The sequence below is a fragment of the Pistacia vera genome, unplaced genomic scaffold (assembly GCF_008641045.1).
Source record: "Pistacia vera cultivar Batoury unplaced genomic scaffold, PisVer_v2 Contig496, whole genome shotgun sequence".
NCBI classification, from domain to species: Eukaryota; Viridiplantae; Streptophyta; class Magnoliopsida; order Sapindales; family Anacardiaceae; genus Pistacia; species Pistacia vera.
Window position 1 is genome coordinate 522,872 of NW_022196330.1, and position 9,471 is coordinate 532,342.

A 9,471-nucleotide genomic window follows, 5' to 3' on the forward strand; every position below is an offset into this window, starting at 1 on the left:
TGCCGGGGGGGTTATCACTTACATAGAATTACGGTAATTAGTAGAGGTCATGATAAAGCAATTAATATAAGAGGAGATGAAAGACTTTAGAGAATTACTGGTAATGCAGGGGGAAGCAGTGGGGGTTCACTATGTCAGTAGAGGCGGGGTGGATTAGTGGATAACATCAATTTGAGAACACAATAAAAAATACATAGTAGATAGATGATTGAATGATTAGGACATTATATTAAACATTAATATAACACATATAAACAAATGATTACTTAATTAAATTGAAAATTAATTATTAATTAAATGTAAATAATTACTTAATTAAATAACATTACTACATTACAATATTATGATCACTTAATTAATTATAGTATTACATAGTTAAATTATATTAATTAGTTATAAATTATAACATCACATTAAAACATTAGTAATTACTACATTATTATTTATTACATTATTAATTAAATGATTAAAATTTAATTATTAAATAACATTAAAGATCTATAACTGTTACTAATCACTATAACATACATTATAGTATGATCACTATAATTATAATTACATAATTAAATGATTACTTTGAATGATGTTATAATTATGTTTTAAACATTAGTAATTACTAATTTACTACATAAACATTAGCACATATTTAATTATGATTAGAAATTTAATTAATTATAATATTACTTATAAACATTTATTAATTATTAAGCATTATTAAGTTATAATTACTCAATTAAATTATACATTATTATATTACATTTATTGGATCACTTACTTAATATAGCATTACATGTTAAATGATTACATAATAGTTATGAATTTAACATTACATATATAACATTGTAATTTACAATATTATTACATTATTTAATAAAGATTAAAAATTTAATTATTATAACGTTACCTTATATATTTATAATAGATTATTAATCAATTATAACATTCCTTATAACATTAGTATATTAATTAATAATTTGAAATTTAATTAATTATAATATTAAATTTAGATTTATAGTATGATTACTTAATTCATTATAACATTACATTATACTATTAGTATGATCATATATTATATAACATTACATAATTAATGATTACTTAATTGATATGACATTTATTATAAACATTAGTAATTTACTATTTCCACAATACTAATTAAATGATTAGAATTTTATATTATAACATTACATTATAAATTTATGGTATGTTACTTAATTAATTATAACATTCTATTATAAACAATATTACAATACTTAATTAAATAATAACAATTTAATTAATTATAATATTACATTATAATTAAACCCTAAACCCAATAGTATATTTGTTAGGGGTGTATTTGTAAACTTTTAAGGTATTTTTGTCATTTTTTAAACTATAGGGGGTAATTTTTTTATAGGGTACCCTGGAAAGGAACCGGAACCTGCATTTTAGTTTCGGTTCCTTAATTGAAGAACCTGCACTGTGCGGTTCCGATTCCGGTTCCTTTTTTTGGGAACCTGCACTTTGCTTCGGTTCCGGTCGTTCCGTTCCGTTCCCCGGAATGGAGGGTACCCGGAACCGCTCACCCCTAAGTGTAATTATCTGTTTATATCACTTCAATGGTCTTTATGTGTTAGTATAGAAGAGTTATTTTCTCTCACCTCTTTATTTTCATAAAATTAATTAATAAGATCTCCTTCATGCACCAATTCTTCATACCTTGGAATAATATCCAATTCAAAATGCCAATGGTGTTAACTTGGCGGGATAATGGGATGAAATCAACACATTATCCTGCATGGTCACTGTCAATTTGACCATTCTTCACGTGTCCCTACTCTACTCCCCATTTCATTTTACCACTCAGGAAAATAAGTAAATAACAAGTATACAAAGGCTCACCGCTCAACCATAATTTAACCACAATTTTAAGTCCACGTATGTTTTTACCATTCTAATTATTTTTCTTTTCAAAAAAATATTGAGAAAGTAACACCCACCCGTGTGACTAGAGGTGTTTCATGATTTAATCTTTTTAAAAATTAAATCATGGATTTTTTTGTTAATATGCTAATGAAATGTTCTTTCTTAATTACCGTATTTTTTTAAAATGTATTATTGTAATGTACTATTAACCCGTATATATTGGTATCATATTTTCCTGCATCCAAAATTTGTGTTTGAATTTTCAAAGTATTTTTTGTCAATTGTCGTATCATACTGTAAAATTCCCTACCATTTTTTTGCAGTACCCGTATTACTACTAAGCTAACCCACATAACAGAGTTAAGCAAAGGGGATCCATAATACTTTTTCAAATTTTGAGCGTCCATTTTAAAATGCGAAAGTTGTCATCCAATTGATAATTTTGGAAGCCTTGAGGATATTCTCCCATCAACAACTACAAACCTTGGAATTGCATTTGAGGGATAAAATATAATGTTCAAAGAAGAGAGGTCAAAATATGAACAACGTATTCAAAAATTACATTTAAGAAGGTCAAAGTATAAGTTTAATGAATAAGGAAGACCAAAGATAACAAATAAACTACTAGGAATGAAAGTGTTATTTATTTTTAAATTCAAAAATATTTTAGGAGGATTAAGCATGTTTCTGCCTCTACCCATATTTACGATTAATATGATTATAATTATTGAACCGAATATTTATTTTATTTACATATATTTTTGTGATACCTACCATAAACTCTTAATAAAACATTTATATAAAAAAAAAATGTGCATAGATTAAGCTTTGGAAATGTCTGTATACAATATTATTGACAAAAATTCTCAATTAAGTTGTGCCTTCGATCTTGCTTTCGGTGTGGGAGTATATCATCATTAGAGTCAATATTAGATTAATCCATTTTTGTTTAAAATTACAAATAAATTATAATGTTCAAGGATTTTATTATTATAAGGCTTGCATCTCTTTAAAGCTTGAATAACAGAATTAATTAACAAAGACTGAGAGAGCATATAATTAAGAAGAAAGCAAACAGCTACCACATAAGGAGCTGCTAGTTTTATTCATATTAATTTTAGCACACCACGAAGAACAACTTATTTACATACAGAAAAAGCATGCGTAATTCCAAGCACATTTTATACTACATTAATTCTTACACAACATAGACCAAACTTAAAATTAAACCCACAGAATTAAACTCTCAAGCTTAATTATTATTGTATGGCATAGTAGCTGGAGAGATTGAACAAATTCGATGACCCTTGATTTTATGCCTTCATAATGTGAAAAGCAACGTCTCTGTCATGCTGGCCATGAAATCAGATGAGCAACTGGATCAGGACGTCCTTGTTTCGTTTCTCGTATTCGATGCTCACAGTCGCAACGCTGCCGCTGCCCCGCTGTTTTGGTGCAACTTTGAAGACGGGTTTCCAGAACTTGAAGGTCTTGTAGATATCTCCTCAATGCCATGGAGAGTTACTGTCATATGCTCATCATCTGCTTCAATTTCTCCTTGAAATCTCGGCTCTCCCTTCTGTATATATATGCATGAGAAGTAATATATTATTAAGCTCATTGTAATATATCTTGATTATAATTAGGACCTTAGTCACACCACTAAAAATTTATTTATACTAGCGTCGCCTTTCCCGGCGCAACAACAGACGTAATACGCTATTATTCCGACCCACATTGCCTCAGCATTTTGGAATGAGATTACACGTTGCATCTTACTCTATCTCAAACAGGATGACGCAGAACGGCGTCCCTCGATATACAACTACGACACAGTCCCGCGTCGCGGAGGGGAGCTAAGAACAATTTTACAGATGATCTATGGACTATGGTGTATATAAAAAATGGCATTACTAAACTTTAAATGCAAATTTTTAACAGTTTTCGATAAAATAAAAATCTGTTTATAAATACAGATATTCACAAAAGAGATCGACGTTAATAAATATAATTTCGTAATATAATATGAGATCGATTATAGTTTACCCACGGTGTACTTCCATATTTTGATGGAGCCGCCGGTCTCCCAGTCACCTTCATGAACCCAACACCCTGAATGTTGGAAGGTGAGGCAGTGGGGAGATGAAACATTCACTTCCAGAGCTTGTAGAACTTCTCAGCAGGAGCATCGTTTCAACTTCCTTCTCCACCTTACCAGTAAGACCCCCATTGTTATTTCACTTCGATCTCAAACACTAATTAAAAAGCTTTAATTAAAAAGATTACACAAGAGGCTGTGCTTCAAGAAGATAATTTGGCCTCCCTTTATATAGAAATTCAATTCAATCAAATCCTGCCAAATCGCCCTCTTTGTCAATAGTAATTCCATGTTCTTATCATTAGCAGCAGGAGAAGTATCTATATGTTAACACATGTTTCACGTTCATTAATTTTCAGTGAGGGAAGACAGACTACATCGAAAAATATCTTATTATAATTATAAAATTAAATTAAAGAACAGGTCTGTTAACGGGTACCCTTATGAAAATATTTTATGAACAAATTATAAAGAAGAATTTATTGTAGTTAGATGTTAGTTGCAATTATAACAATTAATTAGCTCTATCTGATATATTTTTAGGAACCACAAAAAAAAAGAAGATAATATATATTTTTTTTAACACGTGACTTCTTATCTTCAATCGGATGATTATTGTCATCGATCTCTTACAAATTATGTTAACACCAAGTAAATCCCATTGTTTTATCAATTATAACCGACTTCTAAATTCGAATTCTCAATAACTGGCCAAAAAAAGACGTCATTTTCATGAGATTAGCCAAATCTTTTTAGGTTTGATTTACATTATTTAAGAGAAACTACCAGTTTGAAATGACAATTTTCTTTTATTAATTTATTCAGTCGGCAATAATTTCCAACTTCCCTTTCAATAAATATGTTGTAATCGGTAGATTATCACCAACTCCGGTGTTGTGGTTTATTACATAACCACGTCCAGTATAAAATTTAATTAATCAACCAAATTAGTAAATAAAATTAATCAATGAAGATGATGGCCCTCTCCAGTTGATCATAGAGGGCCACACAGATAGTACAAGTTTTCTTAATTATAATTATGCAATAATTGATTTCTCAACAAAGTTTAGATAAGAACAATTTAAGTTAGGATAACCACCCCTTGATAGTTCAGTAATCAATTATACTCTTGATGTATTACTCAAGAGATCTTGAGTTTGATCTACTAGGTTATTAATAGGTGATCATGAGATTTACACAGTTATCAACTTTAGAGTCTCGAGGATTAGTTGAGTTGTGCACAATAATCTGGACACCTCCAATCAAAAAAAAAAAAAAAAAAAAAAAAAAACAATTTAGGTTAGGAAGCAATTTCATTCTTATAAGCTTTTTATTTATTTTATTTTCATAATTTAGAGATCTGCCGACCTTTTTTGAAAATCCTAATTCGAAACTAAAGTTGTGAGGAAACAATAATATTGATTATATAACACAAGGAGACTCAAACTCTTGTAGGGAAAACCATGATTTAACCGGCTTTAAAAGATTATAAGATAAAAAAAACTACTGAAAAATTGTACCCTTATTATTTCTGGTAAGAAAAATTTCATTCACATATACAAGATTATAACAATATGAGCTTCTTTCTTAAAATAAACAGGATATATGATTTAACATTCTAAAATCCCCATTCAATAAAAGCTTCTCGTAGTTTCTTAAACCAGATTTTAGGCGCCTGCTTCAAGCCATAGAAGGCTTTATCAAATTGCATACATGGTTAAGAAACCTAAAATCAGCAAAACCTTCAGCTTATTCCATGAAATAGCCTAGTGTGCCATTAGAAAGGCACTATCCACATCTACCTGTTTATTATCGCAGCCACACTTGACAAGAATTATATAAACATCATTCTAATAGCTTAATAACATAATTCTAATTTTTGAAAAAAGTCAATACTTGTTATCTAAAGAAAACCTTAACAACCAATCTGGCTTTGTGCTATTAGGATGATATGTACCATAAAAACCCACTTGCAGCCAACAATTTTCATGCCAGTTGCTTTAGGAAACTAATTTCCAAGTTTCATTATAATGAAGAGATAATTTTCTACAGAAGTCGAAACAGAATTTCTGTTTATTAATTTGGCAGAATGAATTACAAAGACTGAGAAGTCATATATATACTGAACCTAAAATGTACTAAAGGCTATGTTGGAATAAAATGAAACAGTTAAACTTTGTTTCCGTTAGTAAGTTACAGATTCTAACGGAAAGTTTGTTAAAGGAAGGATTTTTGGATGGAAAGTCAAAATATCCGTTAGAAGTGTTAATTGAGTTCTTTAAAACTGAAAGAACTGGGTTTTCAGCATTTGAAACTTTCAGATTCACAACTTGAAGATATTCCACTCTCTGTGCGTGAGTCTCCAGCCTCCAACTTGTGCAACTGGATGCAACTAATTTTGTCGTTTCTACCTGATTTACACATTCTGTTAATTCTAGCCTGTCAAGTCTATATAAGAGCAAAGTGATGTATTTTGTAATTGAATAAATTCATTTTAAGGAAAATCTAAATTCCAGAATTCTCTTGTTCTCTGTTTTCTCTGAATTTTCTGTTTGTTTCCTTAGAAAATCTCTCCAAATCTTTTCAGGAACATCCGCATCAGCAATTGATTAAACGCGAAGTCTTGAGCTTCCTAGTCTAACAGTTTTGGTTGTCTGTGAGTGAGCACATGTGCGCATAAGTTGTCCTTGTGCCGCAGCAAACCATAGAAGAAAGTCATTAAAACCAACCACATTTAATGTAGAGAAAAATAAATTGGAACATAAGAGGTAAGTTTGGAAAGAGCCCATGCATGCCCACAAAAATATCTGCAAATCAAATTTAAAAGATAGTATTTCTGCTGTTTCCACTTTTGTTTATATACTTATTCCATTTAACATTGCGTTATGTCAATTCCAAGCCATTTCTCATTTTGCAGTCTGAAATATTTATTTAAAACTAAGAAAAAATAAAAATAGTTTTACCTAGCACAGAGCAGCACACATATATATAAAAGAAAAATTTGTTTTATCACATACCAAAGTTCATATCAGTGATTTTTCTATTTATCATACACAATATTATATTACCAGACTCACTTCACCACAGAAGAAATATACTCTTGACTTTTGCCTTCAATCTTTGTTTCGGTCCGGGATTATAACCTTAGAGTTAAATACTAAATTAATCTCTTTTGCTGTTTAAATTTACAAATAAATTATAAATTTTCAAGGACTTGATTAATTGTATGGCTTGCATCTCTTTAAAGCTTGAATAATAACAATTAAAAGAGAGAGCCATAATTAAGAAGAAAGGAAACAGCTACCACATAAGGAGCTGGAAGTTTTATTCATATTTATTACCATTTATCTCACACAACACATCCCACATCACAACACACACCAAACATAGAATTAAACCCACTCAAATTCTCCAGCTTATTATTGTATAGTAAGCTAGAGAGATTGAACAGAGCTTGCTGGCCCTTGATTTTATGCCTTCATAATATGAGAGGCAACGTCTCTGGTCATGCTCGCCATGAAATCGACATAGGCTACTGGATCAGGAACGTCCTTGTTTCGCTTCTCGTATTCGATGCTCACCGTCGCAACGCTGCCACTGCCTTGCTGTTTTAGTGCAACTTTAAAGACGGGTTTCCAGAACTTGAAGTTCTTGAAGATATCTCCTTCAATGCCGTGGAGAGTTACTGTCATATGCTCATCATCTGCTTCAATTTTCTCCTTGAAAGTCTCGGCTCTCCCTTCTGTTAGTTAAATATTCCATACACGAAAAATAATACAGTATTATGATTATAAATTAGGGTTTTGAGTTCAGTATCTCACAAATACCATAAGTAAATGAGGGTATATATGTTTATAATATCCTAATATATATAGAATCATGCATGCAGCTCTTAATTTGGCATTTTAACAAGCTTTTCTGCCGGCAAACATCAGCATTTTTTATGGAGTTAAAATAACAAAAATCTCCTTCCCTTTCCTTTCCATTAAATTTAAAGCGATATAATAAACAGTCCAAAAGTAATTATGTAAATATTCATTAAGTCATAATAGTGTAATTCTTGACATCTAATTAATGGTAGGGATATTTTTGTTATTTAATCAAATCTCGAAGGGTTATGTCCTTTTAACTTCTTTTCAAATGTAAGCTCTCAATAGTAGATTTGAACTCTAATTTTCACAATTTTCAATACAAAAAACCTGTCTGAAATGAGGTTTGAATTAAAAGAAAATGCAGACTGATATTCGCAGTTTAGGTAAATGAGGTTGGTATTTTAAGAAAATACAGACATTCACAAAAGAAACAAACTGTAAATATAACTTTATATGTATAATATAAGATTATGTACTGGTCTTACCGACGGTATACTTCCATATTTTGATGGAGCCGGCACTCTCCCAGTCACCTTCATGGACCTCAACACCTTGAATGTTGGAAGGGGAGGCAGTGGGGAGATGAAAGCATTCAGATTTCCAGAGCTTGTAGAACTTCTCAGCAGGAGCATGGATTTCAACTTCCTTCTCCACCTTACCAGTAAGACCCGCCATTGTTGATTTCACTTCGATCTCACACACTAATTAACAAAGCTTTAATTAAAAAGATTACACAAGAGGCTGTGCTTCAAGAAGAAAATTTGCCCTCCTATGTATAGGATTTTAATTCAATCAAAGCCTGCTCAATTAATCGCTGCCCATGTCAATAATAATTGCATGTTTTCAAAAAACATGGAATTAAAAAGAATTTATTGTGTTAGCTGTCAGATGCAATTAATTACAATTAATTAGCTCTGTCTGAGATAATATTTTTTATAACAACATCATAAATAAGAAAGAAGAAGATAATATATTTTAGTTTCTAACACTTGATAAAATAATTCGCCCCCCTTTTTTTTTTTTTTCTTTCTATGGCTGGGGAGTTCAAACCAGTTTGTGCACACCTCAGTTAATCCTCCGAGAATATAAAATTAGGGATAGACAAAAAATTAGGATAGAATCAAAATTGGTAGATACCTAGGGTTTTAGTTTCGATTCCTACCTAGAACCGGCTCTCACAGGGTCGGTTTCAGTTCTAAAAAATTAGAATCGGCACTGTGCTGTTCCGATTTCGGTTCCACCCATGCAGGAACCGAGAACCATAACCAGAACTGGAACCGAGGTCCTAGTACTCGAGTAGGAACCGTGACTAAATTGTAATTTTTATAAACTATTGGGGTGTATTATAATTTTTAAAAAGTATGAAGGTAATTAAAATTAACCTGAGTACCCGGAACCAAAATCGGAACCAAGATCCGAGTACGTGGAACTAGAACCTATGTTTCAGGTTCTAGTTCCAAGTTTCTAGGAACCGAAACCGTCCTTAAAAAAGGGCGGGTACCTAGACCTGCCCACCCCTACCTGGAACTAACATAATTTGCCCTTATTTTTTTTTATGACCAAGGGTGTCAGAGCCAGCTTGCATTCACCTTA

The 9,471-nt window shown here is 31.1% G+C and overlaps 1 protein-coding gene across 1 annotated transcript; it reads right to left on the reverse strand.

Moving 5' to 3' along the window:
- Window positions 1-7,476: 7,476 nt before the first annotated feature.
- LOC116105273 (MLP-like protein 328) lies at window positions 7,477-8,633 on the reverse strand. Its single transcript, XM_031391721.1, has 2 exons — window positions 8,364-8,633; window positions 7,477-7,748 (listed from the first exon to the last, which is right to left on the reverse strand). The coding sequence occupies exons 1-2, from the start codon at window positions 8,551-8,553 to the stop codon at window positions 7,477-7,479; spliced, it is 462 nt and encodes a 153-aa protein (XP_031247581.1). The 5' UTR covers window positions 8,554-8,633.
- Between the last annotated feature and the right edge of the window lie 838 nt (window positions 8,634-9,471).

Excerpts from the sequence above, each read along its gene's own strand:
- LOC116105273 (XM_031391721.1), bottom strand. The coding sequence starts at position 8,553 with ATGGCGGGTCTTACTGGTAAGGTGGAGAAGGAAGTTGAAATCCATGCT. Across the intron at positions 7,749-8,363 it reads AATATGGAAGTATACCGTCG|AAGGGAGAGCCGAGACTTTC; the intron begins GTAAGACCAGTA and ends TTTAACTAACAG.